The sequence below is a fragment of the Phytophthora sojae genome, assembly GCF_000149755.1.
Source record: "Phytophthora sojae unplaced genomic scaffold PHYSOscaffold_9, whole genome shotgun sequence".
Lineage (NCBI taxonomy): Eukaryota > Oomycota > Peronosporomycetes > Peronosporales > Peronosporaceae > Phytophthora > Phytophthora sojae.
In genome coordinates, this window is record NW_009258123.1 from 1743466 (window position 1) to 1766891 (window position 23426).

The 23426-nt window shown below is 53.3% G+C and overlaps 9 protein-coding genes and 1 non-coding gene across 10 annotated transcripts; 5 read left to right on the plus strand and 5 right to left on the minus strand.

The window, feature by feature from the left end:
• Window positions 1-61: 61 nt before the first annotated feature.
• On the plus strand, window positions 62-385 carry PHYSODRAFT_305300 (hypothetical protein; the record flags this gene model as incomplete). The annotated part of the gene is made up of 1 exon (XM_009536510.1): window positions 62-385. The coding sequence occupies one exon, from the start codon at window positions 62-64 to the stop codon at window positions 383-385; it is 324 nt and encodes a 107-aa protein (XP_009534805.1).
• Window positions 386-516: 131 nt separating this feature from the next.
• On the plus strand, window positions 517-744 carry PHYSODRAFT_376714 (hypothetical protein; the record flags this gene model as incomplete). The annotated part of the gene is made up of 1 exon (XM_009536511.1): window positions 517-744. A coding segment is annotated over one exon (228 nt), but the record flags the coding sequence as incomplete, so codon positions are not given.
• Window positions 745-1764: 1020 nt separating this feature from the next.
• PHYSODRAFT_338653 (hypothetical protein) lies at window positions 1765-3336 on the minus strand (the record flags this gene model as incomplete). The annotated part of the gene is made up of 1 exon (XM_009536512.1): window positions 1765-3336. One exon carries the CDS (start codon window positions 3334-3336, stop codon window positions 1765-1767), a length of 1572 nt encoding a protein of 523 aa, XP_009534807.1.
• Window positions 3337-6084: 2748 nt separating this feature from the next.
• On the plus strand, window positions 6085-6537 carry PHYSODRAFT_523091 (hypothetical protein; the record flags this gene model as incomplete). Its single annotated transcript, XM_009536513.1, has 3 exons — window positions 6085-6152; window positions 6210-6416; window positions 6498-6537. The coding sequence occupies 3 exons, from the start codon at window positions 6085-6087 to the stop codon at window positions 6535-6537; spliced, it is 315 nt and encodes a 104-aa protein (XP_009534808.1).
• A 1676-nt stretch (window positions 6538-8213) lies between these two features.
• On the minus strand, window positions 8214-9170 carry PHYSODRAFT_521776 (hypothetical protein; the record flags this gene model as incomplete). Its single annotated transcript, XM_009536514.1, has 1 exon — window positions 8214-9170. One exon carries the CDS (start codon window positions 9168-9170, stop codon window positions 8214-8216), a length of 957 nt encoding a protein of 318 aa, XP_009534809.1.
• A 4438-nt stretch (window positions 9171-13608) lies between these two features.
• Window positions 13609-14110, minus strand: PHYSODRAFT_355830 (hypothetical protein). The gene has a single exon (XM_009536515.1). It carries the CDS (start codon window positions 14040-14042, stop codon window positions 13653-13655), a length of 390 nt encoding a protein of 129 aa, XP_009534810.1. The 5' UTR covers window positions 14043-14110; the 3' UTR covers window positions 13609-13652.
• A 2201-nt stretch (window positions 14111-16311) lies between these two features.
• Window positions 16312-16782, plus strand: PHYSODRAFT_523542 (hypothetical protein; the record flags this gene model as incomplete). Its single annotated transcript, XM_009536516.1, has 1 exon — window positions 16312-16782. The coding sequence occupies one exon, from the start codon at window positions 16312-16314 to the stop codon at window positions 16780-16782; it is 471 nt and encodes a 156-aa protein (XP_009534811.1).
• A 469-nt stretch (window positions 16783-17251) lies between these two features.
• Window positions 17252-17422, minus strand: PHYSODRAFT_379005 (hypothetical protein; the record flags this gene model as incomplete). Its single annotated transcript, XM_009536517.1, has 1 exon — window positions 17252-17422. A coding segment is annotated over one exon (171 nt), but the record flags the coding sequence as incomplete, so codon positions are not given.
• A 2095-nt stretch (window positions 17423-19517) lies between these two features.
• On the plus strand, window positions 19518-20186 carry PHYSODRAFT_522969 (hypothetical protein; the record flags this gene model as incomplete). The annotated part of the gene is made up of 2 exons (XM_009536518.1): window positions 19518-19805; window positions 19926-20186. 2 exons carry the CDS (start codon window positions 19518-19520, stop codon window positions 20184-20186), a joined length of 549 nt encoding a protein of 182 aa, XP_009534813.1.
• A 291-nt stretch (window positions 20187-20477) lies between these two features.
• PHYSODRAFT_t1467 lies at window positions 20478-20547 on the minus strand. The gene has a single exon. It is a non-coding gene; the product is annotated as a tRNA-OTHER (tRNA).
• Window positions 20548-23426: the final 2879 nt, after the last annotated feature.

A 23426-nucleotide genomic window follows, 5' to 3' on the forward strand; every position in this document is an offset into this window, starting at 1 on the left:
CCTTTCGACCCCCTCCCCGCGCACTACTACCAAACTCAACACCAGTCTCTGATACAACACCATGCCTGCTCTGGCCATGCCAGTCAGCCGGCCTGCTGTCAGACCAAGCGCCGCACTCATGACTCCACAATACACACCTCGGACCACGATGAATCGGAATACCGGCACGGTCGGATGTGGTGGCACCGGCTGGAGTTCATCCCGCAGTATAACATCCGTGAACAAGGTCACCAGCTCCGCTACTTGGAGGGAAGAGGCTCTGAACAAGGCCATCGAGAGCGGAGTCGAGATCGTGGTGAATACGATAATCGAATCAAACGAGCCGGAGGACGATGACCCTTTTTCCACTCACCTCGCTAAAGGTACCGATAAGGTTACGGTATAAGGTATAGCTTACCGATAGTTCCTCCGACGTCGAGAGAATCTTCTACCCAGTTGCTGCAAGCGACACCTGCTACTGCGTCACGTTTCCCGACACTACCGACTACAAGCTCACAAGTTGGGTCTTGCACGGCCAAGCATGAAGACACATTGAAACGTCTTTGGAGAGTTTTAGCTACCGTTTGCAGCACAACGCAATGGATACAACGCAGCAGGCTCATCTTTGAAGGAGATCCAGCATCAGTAGAGCAAAGTTGCGTCGAGTTCCGGGTGACGGGAGTTCGTCAGTTGAAGGCAATAGCAAGGAGGGACAAGATGAGTCCCCAAACGGTGGAACAAGGCAAGTTGATGGAGGACTGTATCGACAGTTTTCTATTAATCCTTGAACAACCAGGACAAGTACGGGTAAGCAGCATGCAGCTACCAAGAGAATCGCCATTAGTGGTGATGATGAAATCTTCTTTAGGATTTTAATGGCTATAGTAGTCCAAATAAAGTTCCTTTCACTACTACTACTACAACGACTGCTTTATTGCAGCGCAAGAGCGTTGTCAAGCTCGCACATCGTAGCTCTCACACACAGGTATCATCTCTCTGTGCTTATGCTGATATTGTGCTTTGCAGATAAAATGTCGCCCCGTTTTATGGCCTAGATCGAGGATGGCCGGTCCACAAATCAGGGTACAAAACAGAGGCGGTAGCTCGATTTACTTAGATCGACCTCGAATTGCGCTTTTGAAAACGCAAAAAGGATCGATTTACCGTAGATCGACCTCGTTCTGCCCAGATCCACCAGGAGATCGACCTCGAGCCCTGATTTGGATTGTTGTAGCTCGAGTTATTAGCCGGCCTAAATAGATCGATCTGTCCCTTTCTTTGACCTCGTTATATTAAATCGACCTCGACTTAATGATAAATCGAGGAGAGCTCCAAGTCAAAACGACAAAACGTTTGCAAAGCACAATAAATGTACCTCTATTCATGCCCTATCAGATTTGTTTGGCACTTTTTTGCTGTTCGCGTGCACTTCAGCTTGGACCACCAATCGATCGACTTGTCTGGTTCGAGTTGGACAGGCCGCTTGTCTGCCTGTCCACTCTTCGTTGCGCCTGACCGTCAGGCTGACGCTCAAGGATCGAGGCAAGCCAGCTCTCGTTTGGTTGTGCCTCGATTCCAACGCGTTTGAACGAGCTCCGTCAACTGAGCATACTACAAGTGCACGCTCAGCGTAGATCCGGTTAGTCTGGCAGCGCGTTGCATGCAAGATACTGTAACACCACTGAAAGCTGCTTATATTTTGTCTGGCAGCGATGTAGTACTACGTGGTACGTAAAGCAGGTCTATGTCGATTGTATTGAGGCTGTCGGTCGCCTGTGTCTATCCTTAGAACGAGACGGACGAGCGCAGCTCGGTCGGCAGGCACACGTTGCCGCTGGGGAGGCTGGCCACGTAGGCCTCGAGCGCCGAGTCCACGCGCTCCGCCTCGGCCTCCGACACCTTGACCGTGGAGGTCACGCCCTCGATCACCGCGAACTGCGTCGTGTACAGGTAGTTGCTCAGCGCCAGGACGAGCTTGTCCGTGTCCAGGATCTCGCCCGAGTGGGTCGGGTGGTCGAGCCACACGAGGTTCGAGAGCTTGCCGGCGCCCTCGGCCGTGCACGTGTACGTGTAGTTGAAGCCCGCCGGGTGCACGTAGAAGCCGTTCTGCTGGATGACGTTGGCGCCGCAGCTGGCGGCCATCTCGTGCTCCAGGAAGAGCTTGAGCGACGCGCCCGTGGTCTCGATGGTCATGAGCGTGTTGCCGAACGGCGACCAGGCCAGCACCTCGCCCAGCGACAGGTCGCCGGCTGGCAGGATCTTGTCGCCGCGGATGCCGCCGCCGTTCATGACGGCGACGTCGGCCGAGGCTTCACCGTAGAACTGCAGCGCGGCGTTGGCGAACAGGTGGCCGATCTTGCAGTCCTTGGAGCGCACGACGTCCTGCGAGAGGTCGAGCGACTCACAGAGCTTGCCGATGATCTGGCCCGAGAGCTCGTCCATCTGCGCCTGGTACGTGGCGATGATGGCGTCCAGCGTGTTGTCGGTGGGCATGCTCTCGACGATGGGGATGGCCTGGTGGGTCATGAGTGACTTGCGGTCGTCGTTGTCGCCGTCGGCCGCGTAGTACTCGATGTGCGACTGCCAGACCGAGCGGAAGTCGAAGTCGGCCTTGAGGTAGGGCGTGCCGAAGTTGGTCTGCAGCATCGAGGTGTGGTCGTGTCCACCGATGATGATGTCGATGCCGGCCACCTCCCTGGAAAGGCGGTTGTCGTCGGCCAGGTCCTGGTGGGTCATGGCGATGATGAAGTCCACGCCCTTGGCCTGGAGAATCTCCACCTGCTCGCGGGCGGCCTTGATGGGGTCCTCCCAGTAGAGGCCCTTGCTGGTGTCGTTCATGTCGTACATGACGCCGAAGAGGCCGATGCTGATGTCGCCGTGGACGGGGTCCGTCAGGTTCTTAATGGCGTTGGGCACGGTGCCCCGCAGCAGCGTCTTGTTGGCGATCTCGTAGCAGTTGGCGTTGAGCCACGGGAAGTTGGAGTTGAGCGACACGTTCATGAAGTTCTCGAGTCCGAAGTCGAACTCGTGGTTGCCCAGCGACGCGAAGTCCAGGCCGATGGCGTTGTGCGCCTTGACCATGTGCTGGCCGTTGAACTGCGTCGACCAGAGCGAGGGCGACACCGTGTCGCCGGCGAAGAGCACGAGCGTGTTAGGGTTGGCCTCGCGCATGGCCTTGGCAATCGGCACCACGCGCGAGGGGCCGCCGAGGTTGATGCCGTCCACGGTGTCCTGCAGCATCTCGTACACGTCGTTGTACGATAGGATGTCGAAGTTGGCCGTCAGGTTGCGCGCGGCCTGCGCGCCGCCAGCGGCGATGGCGCCCAGCGTGAAGGCGAGAGTCCCCCAGACATGCATGGCTCGATGACTTGCTGCTGCGGAGATCGCCAATTACGAAATGCCATGCTGGATGCACCAACGGCTGAGAGGGAGACCTTGGCCTACAGACAGAGCTGAGCCGGTGGAATTGAAGACATACGGTGCATCTCGCAGGAGTTGAGCCATGGCGGGTAGGAGCATATTGACGCACAAACGCTTGGCAACTTTGTGGCCCCGCCCCATCTTAGCCCCGTGTTACACATCGCGAGAAATCGATAGTCGGATAGTCGGTCCACACAAGCACTCGAAGGACGGAGCGCTGTCGCCCCATTCGGTCGCTTCGTGGTTTGTGGCTCAACGCAGACCAAAGTGTATCCGGATGGTGAGCTTTGGCCAGACCGAAACGCGATGGAATCGCCGCATGGAAGTCACCGGAGCCACTCCGTTTTGACATGGAAGCTGGATACAGGAACTGGATGGGGTTCATGGTGGCATGCCGCCGATGTACCGCTTGCCCCCCCCCCCCCCCCCCCGGCCAAGTTGAATACCCCGAAGCTGTCGACGCCGCCGAGGTGTACATATCGTCGTCCGTCGTGCTGTGCAAGGCGGTGCGAGCGGCTTTTTCCAGGCGACCGCATGGTGCTAAAAAGAGTCGCTTGTGAACATGGCACGGCAACGGGTGCAGGTCTCAGTCCCTGGAGCGGGGCTCTCCTCCAGTGCTTTCGCCCAGGAGCACTGAGGCAGGCCAGCAACGCGGCGCCTTGATGGATGCGGACTCCGCATTGCGGAGACAATGGAGCGCTCTTCAAGCGCCATGGAAAAGACTGGAACACATCCTAGCTCGACTCCCCGACAGCACAACCGCCTTGCCTCTAGGCGCTTTTTGATGTGGTGCATCTTGCGACTGATGAGCGAGCATCAGAGTCACTGCAACCGCGATTTTTTTCGGAAGGACCGCGGAGCGGACCTCCGCATCTACATGTACCTGGGCTGACCTCAGCTCCACGCGGCGTGGCAGTTCTTACATAACGTGTTCTACAGTATACATGTAGTTACCTACTGTGACGACAGAAGTGCCGACCGAGTCTGTACGTGCCACTTTGTCCTGTCGGTTGTAAGGGTACAAACTATAGTGCGTCGTGAGGATGTGTTGAAGATGGCATGACGCCTTTTTTGCTGTTCGCCATCGTGACACCGCCACCCTGTCTCCAACGGGTCAAAGTACACTGCCGTTGAGGTGTCGGGCTGAGGTTGTTGGAGGCTTCCATTGTTTGCATCGGTGTTGTAGGGCATACATGTACTAAGTTCTGTATTCGTAAGGAAAACTTGGATCGGTACGTCACGGAAGTCCCTTACATTTTTTGATTTTTGCTCAGGTGATTACATTTCACGCGGAATCGACATGTATTATTTCAAAACGAAGAGAAATCAGGCTTGGGGGGATGGCGGGTCTAAACCAAAAGTGACCGCCCCCGCAGTTCGAGTGGATGGAAGCTCCTTTCTAGAAGCTTCCACAACCACCCTACATCTGCTCTATCCTATTATGTCCTTAACAATGCGAATGATACCAACGGTACTGTTACCTCTCTAATCTGATACACTCACCCCTTCCTCAGATGAGGGCTGCGTCGCTTCGTCCTCGCGGCTCTTCAAGGTACCAGTCGTACTTAAGACAGATGGCTACAAAGCCAACTGAACTTATCCTTACCAAGTCCGTACTTAACGGTCATTTCTCAATTGGACGTGCACGGCGCAACAGTTGGAGCTCTCGGGCGACTTCTGTGGCGGATTCGTCCTGCGCTGGCTGGTGGTGTACTCCCCCGGTCGGAGCTGGATAGGTCCTGCCAGCGCCACCGTCATGACGGTCGAGTACGGTGGCCTCGGCCACACACAGGCTGGGGCGTCGCCTTCTTCGGAGGCCGGGTCGCCCTCGCGGGCGGCTCTTGACCAACTCGCTGCCGCTGCTGAGCGCGCACCCCGCGCGTCCCTCTCTTCACCGCGCGATGCGTCCGCTGCACTGCTGGCCTCGCTGCCTCCGATGGATGACTCCCGGGGCTCGTGGAGCTATTCCTGCTGCTGGGTGAGGACGGCGTTCCGGTAGGCTTGCGCGGCGCCCTCTCGCCAGCGGCAGTGCGCGCGCTCAATGAAGATGAAGCCTAGGAGTCGACGCACAAGTTGACCGACAGTGTCATCCGCGAGGATGACGTCGTGCGGCCGTGACAAACGACTCGGTTCCTTGTAGGGCTTCAGCGAGCCAGTGTTGAAGACTGGATGTAGCTTGTTACCAGCCTGGATGTTGAGCTCGTAGACATGGTTGTGGGTCTTCCGCACGATCGTGTAAGGTCCAATCCACTTCGGTCCAAAATTGGTCGAATTCGGCAAGCCAGAGTGCTTTGGGTCGAGGTTTTGCGTGCTCAAGTACACGCGGTCGCCAACGTCAAAGACTTGTTCTTCACGGTTGCGGTTGTAGACATCACGCATTCGCTCCTACGCCTGGGTCAATGCTTCGCAACAACTCAGCAAGATGGCGGCTTGACGCTCATGGAACTCCGCTCCTCGTCGACTCTTGGGAATGCTCTCCAACTTCTCGGTAGCAATCCCAGATCGGCCTCGAATGGCGCTAGCTTCGTGCTGGAGTTGACCGTTGAGTTGACGGCAAACTCAGCGTTCGCTAGATGAAGACCCCAATCATCCTGAAGTGGACCAACAAAGCAACGAAGATACTCCTCCAGCGTTCGATTCATACGTTTCGTTTGCCCGTCGCCTTGAGCTCGGTGAGTCACGGTCATGCTCAGCTTCGTCCAGATTGACTTGAAGACGTGTTGCCAGAAGGCGGACACGAACTTCCTGTCGCGGTCGGAGACAATGTTCGTCGGCATGCTGTGGAGCTTCCAAATGTTGTCGATGAGGAGTCGAGCCACGCCTTCCGCCGTCACCTTCTTCGTAGTTGGCACAAAATGGCAACGTTTCGTCAACCGATCGACGACAACCCAGATGGAGTCGACGTCTCGCTTCATTCGCGGGAGATCCGTGATGAAGTCCATGGAGATCGACCCCCACCGTTCATCTGGGATGCTTAGTGGCTCAAGCCAACCAGGAGGCTTCGTTAACCGAGGCTTGTTTCTTCGACAGGGCTTGCAGCCTACGATAAACTTCTGGATGGACTTCAGAATCTTCGACCAGTACCAGCGGCGCGCTAGTGTCAAGTATGTTCGCTCAGCATCAGGATGGCCGCCGTAGTTGGTGTCATGACACTCACTGATGATTGTCTGCCGCAACTTTACATCGTTGGGCACGACAACGCGCGGAGCATCGTCTGCGGGTGTTTGATACCAGAGCAGTCCATTCGCTTCGGTGTAGCATCGGTACTTCTTCTGCTGGTTGCGTTCACGCTTTGGTTTCGAGCTGGAGTTGCGCCGCTTGATCGCTGTGAAAATGGCCTGGACCTCGCGGGCTTTCTCATACGACTTGTTGATGCTTGATATCAAGTCGGAGTCGCCAGTTACTTCGCTGATCGCCAGACTGAAGGATGTATCGTCGAAGCTTGTCACACTCAAGTCGTGGAAGAACTTCGTCTCCGGTTCCAGGTCTGGTCTTGGGCTCAAAGCGTCTGCAATACCTTCTTCGCTCCAGGGAGATACGAGAACGTCGGTTGATACTCCGCAAGGATATCATACCAGCGTGCTAGTCGGCGGTTGGCCATCTTCTGTGTGAACAGGCCTTCGAGACTCTTGTGATCGGTCTTCATAATTGGCGGCTTGTCCAAGCAGTAGATCCGAAACGCGGCCAGTGCATGAACGATAGCTAACAACTCCTGTTGTTGCGTTGGGTAGTTGAGCTCCGCAGACTTCATCTTCCGACTGGTGTACGCAATGGGACGCTCGACACCATCGACGACTTGAAACAGCACTCCACCTACGGCGAACTTGCTCGCGTCCGTCCGCAGATGCATTGGCTGGCTGAAGTCCGGGAGATGCAGCACTGGTGGGTTGCACAACCTCCGCTTCAATTCCTTAAAGTTCCTCAACTGCACGTCGCTGAAGTGAATCTTCGCATTGCGCTTGGTCTTCTTCTTCAGGAGGGCGAACATGGTTGCCGTGAGCGAAGCGTATTCCGGGCAAAAGCGTTGCACGTAGCCAGTCGGACCCAGGAAGCTGTGAAGCTCCTCTTGGGTCCGCGGCACGGGCCAGTCTTTGATGGTTTGCACCTTGTCGGGGTCCATCCGAACTCCGTTACGTCCCACGAAATCACCAAGGCATGGAATCTTGTCGGCGCAGAAGACACACTTGGACAGTTTGACGTACAGCTTGTTGTCGCGCAAGATATCCAACGTCTTGCGCAGCGCCTCCAAATGGTCTTCGATCTTCGGCGACTTGGTGAAGATGTAGATGTCATCGTAGAACGATTTCGTGTTCTTCAAGTCTCGGAACAGCTTCGAAGTCAACCGGTGCATTGTTGCTGGCGCGTTGCAGACTCCCATCAGAAGTACAAGATACTCCCACAGTCCGTTTGGCGCCTGGAAAGCTGTGAACTTGATGTCTCCCTCCCGCATACGCACTTGGTAATACGCGGACATCAGATCCATAGTGGAGAACCAGTACGCTCCAGACATGGCGTCCAAGATGCCTTCCATCCTCGTCATCGGGATGCTCTGGCGCACAGTGTTTGAATTGAGATACCGGTAGTCGTGAACGATTCTACAGCCGACTGGTTTCCGGACACAGAATGTCGGCTCTGCGTGAGGACTGATGCTTGGTCGGATGAGCTTCTTCTTCACCATGTCTTCGACCCAACGCACGATCTGACGCTGATGCTCAGGAGACTGTCGCCACTGTTGTCGGTACATCGCCAGATTTGAATCCTTCACATCGATCCGATGCTCAATGTCGCGCTTCTCTGGTAAACCTTCGGGTAGCTCAGGACGGAACACGTTGTCCTTGTACTCCGTTGGAGGTCGAAGGCTGGATTTTCATGGAACTGTCCCAGTCCGTTTCCAGATAGCGCTGTGCTTTCGCACTACCAACATTGTCGGGTTGGTCTCGTCGTTGCAGTGAGCGTGCAACTTGCTTGATCGTCTCGTTCGAGAGCACCAACATAAAGTCGGGCTCCTCGGCCGACTTGGTCTTGATTCTCAGGAACTTCCGCAGTTTCTTGCGGGTGATGCACTTGGTCTGCACACCACTCTCGTCGACAATACCCATCGTGAACATCTTCTCCACGACGGTGTCTTTGCCCCTGGTACTGCTTCTTTCGTCGGCTTCTCGTGCAGTACTCTCGCGCTCTGACATCGCAACGTCGTCTTCTCCAGCTGAACACTCGCCAGCTTGCGGGTCATCTCCTCGTCGTCTGGTGACAACGGTCGGGGTCTCCTTCAGCACTGCGTCGCGAACAGCTTCGCACGTGGACTTCACACCCGTTTCCAGCGCGGCGCCTCGACAGGAATCGGGTCTTTTCGCCGAAAGGCCTTTCGCCTCGACAGATCTCCGAAGCCCGGAGGCAATCACCGGTCCACCTTCATCGATCTGTCCACAGGTGTCACCTGTCTGCTCCCAGCGCAGAGTCTTCTCTCTCGTTCCTTCGATACGTAGACCTCTCCAATCAATCTGGGGCTGCTTGTCCTCGAAGAAGGGTATCCCGAGGATGCAGTCGAATTCGTCGGGTATCGCGTAGACGACGGCGACACACTGGTATGCCTCGTCCAGACCCGACACGTGGATCTTCAAAGGCAGAACTTCCAGCTCCGTCTCCACGATTTGGTTGTCTCCAAGCTTCACGTGAATGCTCTTGTCGCTGAACTTCGTCGTTCGAAGCTGGTGCTCCCTGACCCAACGCTTTGACACGTAGATCGTGGTGGCTCCACAGTCCAGCAACATGCTGCGTGTAGCGAGACACTTGTCACTCACGCTGATCTCACCAGTCACGGAGAACAGCGGACGTGACTTGTAGACCAGAGGGTTTTCACACAGAACGTTAAGGCTGATATTCCCAATCGTAAGTGTTCTGGTTACGCTCTCAGCCACGACAGGACCCTCCTTCATTGACGTGGTTGCCCGTTTCCCTGTTTCTCCTGCTCTTTCTTCCAGAGAAAGGAGTTGGACTTGATGTGACCAGGCTTCTTGCAGTGGAAGCAGGTACGACCATCGGCGCGTTTGGGCTCAGCTTTCGGCTTGAAGCGGCCTTTCCCGCGGAACGGCTTCCCCTTGAAGGGTTTACCTTGGGCGTGAGGTTGATCAGCCGACGAGAACTTCTTGTCGCGCTTGGGTTGACGGTCGCGAGCTTCTTCGACGAAGTGAGTCACCTCGTACTTGACAGCCAAGTCCATAGCGTCGCTCAGGGTCTGGGGGTTCTCGAGCTTGACGTAGCTGCGCGTGCGAGGCTTGAGACCGTTCGGGTAGCACAGCACTGGGTCGAGTACGCTCATGCCCTCCACTCTGAAGATGAGAGCTGAGTACTCACCGTTGTACGTCTCAATGTCTGCTGCCTGCTTAAGTCGCTGAAGCTTCTCGCTCAGGACAGCCTGGTAGTTCGATGCCTCGAAGTGTTGGAGCACATGCTCACGGAAAATCCCCCACGTGTGCTCCTCGCTTCGAGTCGTCGACGACCGGTGCAGGAACCAGCCGGAGGCAGGCTTCTCCATCGCCGACCTCGCGATTCCTGGTTGTCGGGTGCTTGCGTCTTCGATCGGGATGTTGTTGATTCGACAGGCGTTCTCGATCTGGAACAGCCATTCGCGGGCATACTCCCCTCGCTTGCCGGTGAACTTCGCAGGTTGCTCGGCACTCGCGTGCGGTCCGCCATCGCTTGGTTCAGCCGATCGATCTCGGCGCGTAGTTGGGCGATGGTGGGCATGGGCTCCTCGTTGTCAGGTTGCTGGGACCAACAAGTGCTACCAGTATTTCAAAACGAAGAGGAAGCCAGGCTTGGGGGGATGGCGGGTCTAAACCAAAAGTGACCGCCCCCGCAGTTCGAGTGGATGGAAGCTCCTTTCTAGAAGCTTCCAGAACCACCCTACATCTGCTCTATCCTATTATGTCCTTAACAATGCGAATGATACCAACGGTACTGATACCTCTCTAATCGGATACATGTATTACCATGTACAGTAGTTGAAAGCGGCAAGATAATCTTCAGGATTTCAGAATACAAGTCCGAGCCATTGACAGCAGAAAACTCGGGAGTTCTATTAGATCTAACACGTCCAACCGATTTGTTTTACACCTTCTCAACTTCAAAACCGAAGTTTCCAGTTTCAAAATGTCAAAAGTTCAAACGAGGATGTAGTACTCACATATATATTGGTGACCCGGGTGGTGAACCCGGGGGGTTTCGCAGTTCGAAGCTACTTGAAGCATTAGAGCTAATGAAGGTGAATGTACGCCGGAATAGTTCTAGATGAGGTTCGCCCAGTAGACAGCCTGTGTTCACAGAAAAATAAAACCAAATCACCTATGGATACTAGATAAACATAGATTAAAATTGCGACGCTTGCTTACATCGTCGGATATCTCGTAGCCAAGTAAGTACTTGAAAGTAAAACAAGCAGCAGACTCCGCGCGCACAATCTCCCGTTAACATTATCAAAGTTGTGTTATTCACAGGCATCTCCTGCGCCAGCTTCGCAGCCGCAGCATCTGCCGGGTATGGTGATGTGCAGGCGGTAGATATTAGAAGTCTTCTTTAGCTTTGTACCTGTGACTAGCTGCCATCGTGACGAACAGCAATAAATGGACGAATTTATAGCGCTGGCCCCGCCGGTAGTGAATTTTACAGCTTGAACACGCTGCATCTGCTTCAAACTCACAATTCGGGGAGTACATACCTGATAAGGTGCTTTCGGTCTGTTGCAAGCTCACGGTCAGACCGAACAAATATTTTTGTTTGGTGGGGTAGTTTGGACCCATAAAATGCTACAAAATGAAACCAAACTCGATGAGCTCTTGTCGAGATCAAGCCTGGATTAATCATTCAAAACCTATCATTCAAAAACAAAAGATGCCTTAAAAAACCCCAAAGCAGCTGGAGGATCTAAACGAAACGCTGGTGACTAAGAGGTCGTAACTTTACCGGTGCTGCAAGAAATCGGTTTAATTAGTTTTCACTTGATACATGCATATGCCAAAGCTCTACATGCCGCTGTATATTGGTTATAAGGAGTTTTCAGAAGGAACCATCATAAATACCGATACACCGTATTCAGTGACAACATGGTATTCTCTCAATCGGAAAATAGTTTTGCTTGTGCCTAAAAAGGGTTCGGCAAATAAGAAAAAGTAGCAAGCAATCTACCTTGGCCCGCCCAACTTTAATATTTTTCGTGGAAGTCTTGTTGGGTGCTCAATCCACAAAGACTCGTTCTAATGAATGTGCAGGAATTCACCCTGTCGAGATCCTCTTCCAGGATAATTTTACATGACCAATTAATCGGCCTCGTAGGCAATCGGCTCATAGAACTATGCATGTGGAGTACGTTTGCAATATCATCTTCTAGTGTGTCTGTGTGGCCAGCCCTGGCCGGTCTCGTGTCTGCCGCAGTGCATGTTGTACGATCCGAAGCAAAGCTCGCTCTGGTGCTTAGAGTTCTAGAAGCCGGATTCGAGAAGCTGTACGAATTCGTAGGCAAAAGCCAGGAGCAGGAACAAGCACTAGTTTAGAGTTGGAGCTAACATCAGAATTCATTTTACTTTCCTTTGCATACTGGTGACCACAGTCTGAAAGAGGAGGTCATAGAATACGATCGGATCGATAGCCAATGGGGTCAGTAAAGTACTACTTCGAAGTACAATTTTAAGTGCTCTGAACATATTACGTGTACAAGTACGACGTAGTGCTGTGATAATGTGCGTATAGTTTATTGGAAGCTGTGGTTGGGCTCACGATCAGCATCATCAGGACGTATGCCCAACATTGAGCTCAACGCTGTAGAATATAGTTGTCAGTAGCTAGCTATACGATGCATGCTACTACGACGAACAAGGTAGCACGGGCTGCATTCTTGCATTCTTTCTCCACAAAACGTGTATTTTGATGGAGTCCACTTTCTCGGGTTGCATACGTTCTTGCCCTTCAGCGCGGTTAGACACCTGGCGATTCTAACGTATATGTAAATTTTGAAAATACTGTGACACGGCATAAAATACGCACAAAACTATGAAGTACAAAACAGCACATCATATTGGCAGGCGAATTTCTTGTTGTTCATTGCACGACTTTGTCTACCGGACTTCATCTTGCCGGATATTTCGTCGTAGTCTGTAGAACCCGTCTGTTCACGTCTAAACTGGATAACCTGGTTTACATCAAAAACAAACTACGGCTAAGCCGATCAGGCAAGTTCCCAATGAACAGGCCCAGTTTTAAATTAAAGTTTCGTTTCTTCGAGCAAGCCCAGAAATGGAATGATTCAAGTAATCGTCGATTCGGACCACTTTAGAAACTTTAGGGTCGAGAACTGGTTCAAACCATCTTCGAGGCCTAGCATAAATTGGAGATGCTTTTTTTTACAAATAATACCAGTAAGGCGATCTATTACGCATAATTTCATAATTTTCTTGAGCAAGTGTGAATGATAATGGTCACCAAGTCAAGCGTGGCTTTCTACGTGCGTGGCTACTCCGTTTGAACTTCTGAAAGTCTTTCGCCCCCAGCTTGGCGGAACGGCACACTGCACGAGCTCCGCGACTACGATGTGACTTCAGGCGCAACTTTATTACAGAGCTAGCAGGCTCCGATTTCAACTTATAATTCCAGCTGTCTGTTTATCTACGTGTCAATCCGAGCGCTGAATTGATTGAGGAAGATCCACGGTTTCATGTGGCATGAATGTCGTTCGATGTCATCCGCTAGGCGGGGAACCTACCAATGTAGCGTTAATGTCGTTCGATGTCATCCAAAAACCTTCCCCAATCGACAGTTCTTCGAACTGCGAACACCCTTTCAACTTTAAAATGGCAAAAAGAAAATTCAATACGTCGACCGATCCTGACGCCGAAGACGAAGATGACTCGAAGAACCCCTGACGCAGAGACGCCGACGAATCTAAAACCCGCATCCACTTATCGGTGCATCGACTGTTAACTTTTGCTCTGGAGGCGGTGCTCGCCCTTCAGGCCCCGTTCGTGGGCTGATCGAGCACTTGACGTTGCTTCGTGTCTTCTCCCTTTCCACTTGTGTACTCATTCTTTGACTGAGAACTTCGTTCATAAGGCGAAATACTTTGATGCTCCGTCAAACGCGGCTTATGTTGCTTTTACATTGTAGTCTGCACGCAGTCAAACAACTAAGCTTGATCACATCAGAATGAAGGACACCGTATTATATATATTGGACTGGTATTCATGAATTGCCGTAGATGGCGCTTATGCTAGCATCATGACCATCCCCACCGTCATCATCGAAACACATCGGATGGCAACCGTTGCCGCGCTGCTTGTCGTGCTCGAGCTGCCGTCTCTCAGGTTGTTGCTGGTGACGGAGCCGCTGCTACTTGCCGATGAGTCCGTCGATCCGCTGGCGCTGCATCTTTCGTTGAAGGGGTCGATGATGTCGGACTGCAGATAAATCTTGGACTCCGGGATCCTGCAGTCGCCAAGACCCATCGCTGCCATGTCTTTCATCAACGTTGCACAAGCTGAGCTCCCGCAGACGGCTTTGAGCTGTTCGGGTGTGAGATCTGCGATCGTTGACATGCTGCTGAAGCCCGCGGCCTTCGAACATCCAGCTACGTTCTTGTTTGACGCGATGCCCATTAGCTCCGAAGTGGAGCACTCGTCACTCCCATTGGTAGCTCCTATAAGCGTCAAGCCGATCACCACCAGGACGAAGAGTCCAGGCATCTTGAACGCGTCCGTTGTCGAGTACTTGGCGATTTGGTAAGTGACGGCGTGTTGCGTGCTCACGCTAATCACAGCCTGAATGCTCTATCCGCACCAGCGGGCAGATAGGGTGTGCAACTCGCATGGAATAATTTTCATAAGACTCCAGAACATGTAGGGCAAACAAACCATAGGATGAATAGCCATGGCTGCTCAGCTGATGAGTGGGAAGGCGTTCCAGCGCGATGGTTCTGATTCAATACAACTCAATGGCCTGTACTTAAGTATTTCAGCTTTCAGTGGGGTCTGGATTACACCGTAAATCAGCGCACCAAACTTCCATTAACTCGATCAAAAGCACGCAAATGACCAGTGTGGCATTCAATATATATTACATTAAAACTCGGGATGCGGCTCGCTTTAGATGGAGAAGACGATCGATGCCAGCATCAGAGTGAAGATCCAACCGACGGCAGCCGTTGAAGCGCCACTTGTCGAGCCTGAGCTACCGGCAGCTATTTCGCCGACAATACTTGCCGATAAATCCATTGATCCACTGCCGCCGCAGACCTTCGAGGATGTCTGTGCCCAGCCTAATCTCGGTGCCCTCGATGACGCAGTTCCCGAAGTTCATAGCCCGCATGTCGTCCGTAAGCGCCATGCACGCGCTGCTGTCGCAAACTGCCTTGATCTGCTCTTCCGTAAGTGCAGAAATGGCAGCGAATCCGCCGAAGCCCACCTCCGAAGTAGGTTCGAGTTGCCTGCGATCGACAACAGCTCATCGGTGGCGCATTGATTTCCATTGACGGAGCCGGCGAGCGCCAAAGTGATCACCACAAGCGAAGACAGTGAAGACATACTTGGCAAGACTTGGGAGTAGTCTGCTGTATGACGGGCGATTCGAAGAATGAAGGGCATCGATGTCGGTGCGACTGACAGCACCGACGGGCACCTCTCACGAGGCGTTCAGCAAATACATCCGGCGTCAGCTTTCTCACAACCCGTATGCCCATTTACCCATCGTTCATCCGGTGACTTCACCCAGGTAACAAGGCAATGCTGACTCAACACCTCAGCAACACGCATCCTCTGTTGTCGAGGAACGAAAATGGTATGAATGAATACAGTATAGTGGTCTTTCCGACAGAGAGACTGGCAGAATTGTGGGCCCAATCAGTTCGCGTTTTGACCAATCACGGATCTTCAACAGTGTAACTTTGGCAAATAGGAGATAATAGGGGTAGGTTTCCAGTTCGGACACTTTCCGACAAATATTTGTCGGAATCCACACAGTAATATGAATATGTATTGTGCTTTGCACGAACTTTGGCATGCGATTAAGGGCTCTAAACCAACGAGCAAATCCTTCCCGGTGATCATATCTCGCAGCCTAACTCTAAGTTAAAGTTAAGCTAATCAACCGCCAGTACCAAACACAACCCAGAGCAAGAGCGGAGCGGTTGCCACCGAAAGAATAAATCGGTTGTCGCTGCAAGAAAACAAACGGATAAGGTCCCCGATAGAATGGCGCCAACTCCTTGCATAATAGTAAGCACCGATTTCGGCGGGGACGTATTCTTTCGCTCTCTTTGTCGTGGCCTTGCGCGTTAAACCAAGCTCGAATTTCAGAGCACGGCATATAGTAGCAGTAGAAAATTTCAACTAGAAATGTTTGGTAGTGCAGGAAACGCTGACTTTAAAGCTGCTTGCTGCTCCTCGATATAAAAACAGGGATGTTCTTCAATATTGTAGACGTAGTTTAGTACGATATATCACCAACGCATGTCAATCATCGACTAGAAAGCAATCAGACAAAGCGAGCGAGTTAGAATTAGAATGTCAGGGCCGTAGTATTGTCGGATTTATTCCAGCCATTCAACGAAAGTGAGCATAACTCAACGTTAACTCGTTGTCTTAGCAGCTATTCTATCTTAAATCGATGAGTTAGCCTCCTAACTCAATGATGGGCAAATCACCGTGATTTGCTAAAACAACGAATTACGTCGTTGTTTAGACAGAAAGCATACAAGGCACAATACATACAAATATCAAGTAGTTAACATATTTTTAAAATATTGTCATGGCTCTGACAACTAGGTTTATTCCTAAGGTAGGAAACCGGTCGGTGGATAGGATAACCAGTACGTAGGCTTTGCGTTTGACCACACAACTAAAAGAACCAAGCAGTAGCAGACGAAGCAGCATGAGCTTAGCTGCCTTCGTTCCTACGAACACGCAGAAGGCGCGGAATACTGCCGTCGCCGCATTCAAGCGGTTGTTGGAGGAGGAGAAGGTTAGCCTTGAGTTTGTCGAGGCTAGCATTCTCTTGGATACCTCCGGCAGACGATTAGCAGCGACGATGGACCGCTTTGGCTTCTACCTCGCAACCAACGAAGGTAAGAAAGGTAAGTTAGCCCGCAACACGGCAACAGCGTATCATAGAAATGCCAAGTTGTGGCTATTTGACAAGTATCCACACTTGCGAGTACCTACTGAGTTGATTTTGCTAAAGCAAGGGAAGACTTTAGATAAACATTGCATGAAACGCGAAAAAGGTGGCTTGATTAATAAGGCTCCACCTTGTACTAAGGAGGATTTACAGTCTTTAGTCCGTTACGTGTACAGCACAGCACGCGTGCACGCCGACTACCAAGACCCAGCACTAGCGTGCTAGATGTGGCACTGCTTTGGCCGGTCTTCGGACCTAGGCTACATCCAAAACCAGCACGTCTCTGTATCGGCAGACGGCACCTTCTACCTGCGGCTGCTACGTGTCAAGACATCAGAAGAACAGGGTCTTACCTTGATCCCGGACAAGAGCGACTTCTTGACGTGTCCCTTGCACGCTTGCACGCTCTGACCATAGCGCTAGCGACGCAGGACGCGCCATGCGCGGCACTCCTGTCCCAGTTGCCCGATCTCGTAGCGGAGGTCGCCGTGCCACCTGACGAAGGTGTGCCGCTGCTGGAGCTGCTGGAACCCGGGCCCGCTTCGCTCGACGGCGCTGTGGTCCCGACGGAGTCGTCCCTGCCTTCACTGCTCGCGGCCGGCAACGTATCCTCTGTTCCACCGCCGCAAACCTGCCCGGACACACAAGAAACATCAACTCCAGCCCCAACCGAGGCACGCACCAGCGAGGTCAAGCGCGGCGAAGACAGCGTGCAAGCGTACGTGAACAGGATGCTCAAGCGCGTCGCCGAGCCGGCAGGAGCCACCCCTGACCTGACCTCGTACTCCTTCCGGCGTGGCGGGGCCCAGCATGCGAACGGAGATGACCGCCTCACCGCCCAGTGGATCTTCGAACGCGATGCTTGGGATACGACCAAGACGAACAAGGCCTTCGCCTACATCACTAACACGGCACGCGAGGACAGGAAGGTGGCCCGGGTCTTGAGTGGGTGGGCGGCAGACGACGTTCCAGCGGTCATCGACGTCGCGACGCGTGATCACGCCAGTCAAAAATGCCTCGGCCGATTGCAGGGCTTCCTGTTCGATTCCTGTACAGGTCTCAAGCAACAACGTCTAAATGTAAGCACCAAGGTCCTCAGTGTCCTCACTGCGTACTTGGTCCGTTACTACCCGCAGCTCAAGGAGCTCTCACCCGCGGCCCCCATTGTCACGCGCGTGGAAGAGAGTTTGCGTGGAGCAGACATCCCGATCGGCGACATGCTTGCGTGGTCAGTCGCGCTGGACAGCGAAGCCGCTCCGCCTGCTCAAGAACAAAACCAAACACAAGATGCAAGCCAACACCACTGTCCAAGCATCGATCACCTTCTAGCTGTCATTCATGAGCTTATCGCCTCAAGCAAGGCCCTAGCTGCGCGGTTGACGATTTTCGAGGCGGCTCAGATGAAAGCTAAGGAGCCGTGTAGACCCGCTGAAGAATCCCAAGCAAAGGAATCGTTAGACCAAGAGCCCAAGCCAAAACGGAGGAAGAAGCAAGTTACGCACCTGTCGGCTGCATGGTACGAGTGGTACACCCATGTTCCTCGCGTCTGGGACTCCAAAAGAAGTCCGAATCACGCCACGTCGTCGCCTTCATGAAGCTGTTCCTCGAAGACTGATTTACGCTTGACCCCACGGTTGAAGACTACAAGGATCAGGTCTTGGACGTCGGCCGCCGTGCTGAAGATGCCGTGTTGGACCTTCTAAAGTCGCGGAACATCAACGCGAAGGGCGCTGGCAGTGTTTTGCGCGCGCTGCGTCCCCTGCACAAGTGCGGCGTCTTGGACACACGCATCGCAGCCCACAAGCGTCTCCTCGCTACAGGCCGAATTCAAGACCCTGCTCCTGCAGACTCACAGGGCATATTAGCCTTGGCTCGTCAAGCATGACCGGCATAGTATCGGGAATTCCCGAAGTCCTAAACCGCCGAGCGTACACAGTCGAGTAAACCCGAAATCACGCACCGTCGAGAATACCCAAAATCCCCCACAGTCGAGTAAACCCGAAACTGCTGTCAATGGGAGTAAGCGACACTCGCGAGCCACCGATGAGCGGCAGCTGTCAAAAAGTAGAATGACTAAACAGCATGTTTCTCAACCAATCATTTATGGGTCGTAATTAGTATATTATGCATTCTGACCAATAGGATTTAAGACATTTCATCTAATGAAATGTAAGGTACATGTCGAGTTTGTCCGAAACGCGACACATCGATTCTTGCCAAGATGGCGAGCTCAGATCAGCGGACGAATGCGGAGAAGATCGAGATCCTGCTCGCATGCGAGCGAAATGGATGGGACGCTACCGAGGGGGGTCGTCGTGTGGCTCGGACAACCTTGCTGGGTTGGATGACTAACAAGCACAAGTTATTCTCGTCCTAGGCCGATCCATCCGCAAAGCGGGCAGCGCCACCAGGCATGGCCCCTCCGACGCTTAAATACGAGGCTGGTATTGTTGAGCGGATCAAGGCAAAAGTGGCAAACGGCCAGGAGGTGTGCAGAGATGATGTTGTCGCGGATGCTGCGTCGACAATACCTGGCTTTGGGAAGCGCAAACCCGCGGCTCAGAGTTCGTGGACTACCCGGTTTATAGGCCGCCACAATCTAAGCACTTTCATCTCACGACGACTCCAGAATACCGGCGCAGCAGCGCCAAATGGGAATGAACCCCCCAACAAGGGACACAAGCGTCAACTATCGACTATAGCCGAAAAATCCCAGCCTCCAGCCAAGTCGACTTTGCAAGAAAAATCCCAGCCTCCAGTCAAGTCGACTTTGACCGAACCAGCCTCCAGCCAAGTCGACTTTGGCCGAAAAACTCAAGTCGCCCGAGGTCATATCACTGTTGAATGATGACAGTGAGAAGGCCAGCGTCCCATTTGATTTTGGAGATGTGGGGGATATATCGCAGTCCGAGATTGTGTGTGAAACACAAACCCCATGCTTTGTTGCGGGCAAAACCAGCATGCGTTTACTGGTGACAGCGGAAGATGTCCGGACAATTAAAGACCAAAATTGGCTGAACGATGTGATTATGTCCTATTACATCCGAGTGCACCTCCCGCAACACGGCCGAACGTTTGTCATGGATGCAAACGTATTTGGACACATCTACAGCGAGTTCGTTCAAGTGGAGCGAAAACTTGGACTTGCGCACGAGCGCTGTTGCGGTATCACCGCAACCTTTCCATACGAGAAGTACGATCACGTGATTTTACCTATATGCATGGGCAATCACTGGACGTTTGCCATTGTGCAAAACCCTGTAGGCACTACGCAGAATCTGAGGAGATGTCTTGTGCATGTAGACTCGAAAGGAATCTCCAGCATCGAAGCGATTAAAAAAGTTGTCGGTGGATATTTCGACGCGGAGCTGCGAACTAAATATCCTGACAACGCAGCACCAGCGTTCGTCGTGAGAGGAGTCCGAACAAGCCCGGCACAGATAAACCACGATGACTGCGGAGTATTTGTGCTATACTTCATCAAGCGCACGGTGGAGGCATTTCAAACCGGGAATACGCTTCTCTTAAGCGATATCGAGAAGATATGCACAAGTCCAAGGTCCACGCGCTTCAACGCAAAACTGATGCGGAAGCAGATCATAGAAAGCCTGACACAAACGCACGCGTAGGCTCACTGGAATACGGGTCTCGGTTAATTCAATACATGTATTACACGTATACATACAAAACGTCGCTAGTGCTCCAAACCTTACAGAGAACAGATATGAGCACAGGAGCTAGAGCACCGCGCACCCAAATGCAGCACCGATATATACGTAGAAGGCGCTACTCCTGGCACGACCACAGCGCAACAATGCGCGGGCAAAACAACTTGAAGCACAACGCAGACGCACAATCTGTGACGCAGCAGCAAGACCCTTGGCACAGCACGACACGACGCAAACGCCCATCGTGATCAATAACACCGACCCGAATTGAACGGGCATCTCAGGGTGTAGGCCCTGCGCTCTTCCATTGAGCTACGGTGTTGGGAGGGGGGGCGGCCAGTTGTCTTGTCTTGGGTGTAGATGTGTGCGCGGAGGGGTGCAGGACACTTGATCAGTAGCTCCAATAAAAAGGAGACCGAACGCTCTCAGCCGCGTGTCGGCGACGTACAATGCCTAGCAGCCACCAATTTCGGACAGGAGGCGAGTATCTACTGGCTGTAGAGAGAACCAATCAACGATCATCGTTAAATACATGTCCCCTATTGGCTAATAGATTGGCCAATGGTATGCCTCAAAGGAGTTAGCTGGCGTCGGACTGCTTCTAATTGTGCCCCCCTGTCCTGGAGCCGGCCTCATTAATGAATTTGCCGGGTCCAGTCCACATTGCTCCCGGCCGTAATGCATGAATACACAAAATACCGTTTTTCTTGGCCTACAGGCCTCTAGAAGCGATTTCCTCGCGGCTGAGAGCCTCTCATGAAAGCTGACTGGAAGCACCAAAAACGCCCCCTAGACCTAATCTACCGTAAATATTGTGTAATTTCCGATCTTACACTATTTACGATGATGCTGTTGCGGAGTAGCAGCACTTTGATCCGTTAACGAATCAAAGGCGCGATTATTACATCGGGCTCTTCCACGAGCTCCGATACTTCTCCAGCAGGAAGACTTCTTATCTCAGCAGAGTGCCTGAATGGCAGGCACTTTGTCAAAGTTGGAACGCTTTTGTTGAGAACTTCAACAAGAAGCGGACTGCTTACCGCCAGCGGGTTAAGCACGCCCGTGAACGCTTCGAGACATTCTCGACGCGCGGGCGGCTGGAGCAGCTCCACAGATCCTCTGTGGACGCTGGTATTCCATGCGCTGTGCCCGAAGGCCAACAGTGCACGTTGTGTCTTCCGGGTGCGGCGCGCTTGAGCGACCGCGACCTAAACGGGTACACGACGATTCGTGTACCTGCGAGTCTCAAGGATCCCCGTACCAAGTTCTTGGCACGTGAGGAACGCGACGATCGTGGGACCTCGGGCGCTGTAGGTGACCACAGCGCTCGCACTACCTTCGCGTCGGCAGTGCGTGGTGAGCTTCGTACGCCCTCACCATTTCCGGAACGTCCTGCAGCAGGACGTCCATGTATCTTGGTGGGGCGGAAACCCTCTCCAACGAATACGATAACGAACCGGCTGCCGGTTCGTTTTCGGGATACTATGGTTCACAATACGCTCAACAATCCAGCGTGTTGAGCCGCGGGCGTCGCGGATCGGAGGCGGCGGTGGTGGGAACACGCCCCGGGTATGGTCAACTTGGGGTTAACCTTGGTCCGACGCTCGAGGAGCGGGTCGCTGCTGTGGAGCAGCATCAGAGCCGGGAGTACGCCGCTCTGAAGCAGGAGGTGGCGATCCTGAGGGCTCAAGTCGCTCAGGCCTCGCAGACCGCGTCGGACATCTCTGTCGACGTGGGAGGTCGTGTCGCACGCTTGGCCCAGCGCGTTCACGCGCTGGAGCAGAGGTTCGCTCCCGCTGGGGCTTCCGCTTCGGGCCAGCCGAGCTAGGTGGCTCGTGCTGCCGGTATGGCTTCAGCCGCCCGACGTAAAAGGTCGGATGGAGGCGCATGCTAGATGGAATATCTCGTTGCCGTGCCGTGCCAACACCGTGAACGGCCCGATGAAGCGCGGAGCGAGCTTGCTCGCCCCGAAGTCGGAAACTGCATGTTTAGGCAGGTTTTGAGTTGCTAACAAAACCAATGAACCCTTCTTGAATTCATTAGTGTTGCCCCTACCAACATTGTCTGCGTTCAGCTTCTGTCGGTCGACAGAAGCTGCGATAGCGTCTTGTACAAACCGAATGACGGCTTGTCTGCGCTGCACGAAGTTGATTGCGTCCGAGCTGAACTCGTTCAGCTCGTTTCTAGCAGAAGGCCCGGCCTCTGCGTTCGTCTTCGCGGTGTCTGTGCCCTGCACAGACCCGTTCTTCTTCTTCTTCTTCTTCTTCTTGCTCTTGTCGACATCTGTGCCCTGCACAGACGCGTGCTTCTTCTTCTTCTTGCGCGTAGTCGCGGCTGACACTGTGCAAGTGTCAGCGGCATTCTGCGGCTGCTGCGTTGCAGTCGTAGATCCTCCCCCACTTAAGGAAGGAGCCACCATCCTGAGTAGACTCGGGAGGCGTGGGTGCCTGATGGCATTCACGTAGAACGGTGTATGCCCGGTCGAGGCATGTACCGAGTTGTTGATGGCAAACTCTGCCATCGGCAGGCACTCGCTCCAGTGTTGGAACGAGTGAGCGTAGCTCTTAAGCACGTCTACGAGCACGCGGTTCACGCGCTCGGTCTGCCCGTCCGTCTGCGGATGATCCGCAGTCGACATCGAAAGTTGACTCCAAGAAGTGTAAACACTTCTTGCCAAAGGTGTGCAGTGAAGCGCGGGTCTCGATCCGACACAATATCGATCGGCATGCCATGGTGTTTGAACACCATGTCAACGAACAGACGCGCCGTCTGCTTCGCAGTCACTTCAGCGGGTACCGCAGCAAGATGTACCATCTTGCTCAAGCGGTCAACAAAGACCACAACGCCCGTGTTCCCCTGGCTGTCGGGGGGAAGACCGAGCACGAAGTCCAAAGACATGGACTGCCAACACTCCCGTGGAGTTGGTAGTGACTGCAAGGGAGCCTGCGCGAAAGGCGCAGGCTTCATACGTTGACAAACCTCGCAAGCACGGACGTACTTGCGCACCCATTTATACTGGTGGGCCCAGTAGAAGTCTCGCGTGAGAAAAAGGTATGTCTTCTCACGGCCCGGATGCCCCGCAGTCGGTGCATCGTGATACTCGTACATGATCCTGAGTCGCAGGTCATGGTCAGTGGCCACGACAACGCGGTCCGAGTTGTCGTCGACTGCACTGTAGAGTAATAACCCGTCGTGCACCCG

Coding starts and splice junctions, on each gene's coding strand:
- PHYSODRAFT_355830 (XM_009536515.1), bottom strand. CDS start 14,042: ATGGGCATCGCGTCAAACAAGAACGTAGCTGGATGTTCGAAGGCCGCG.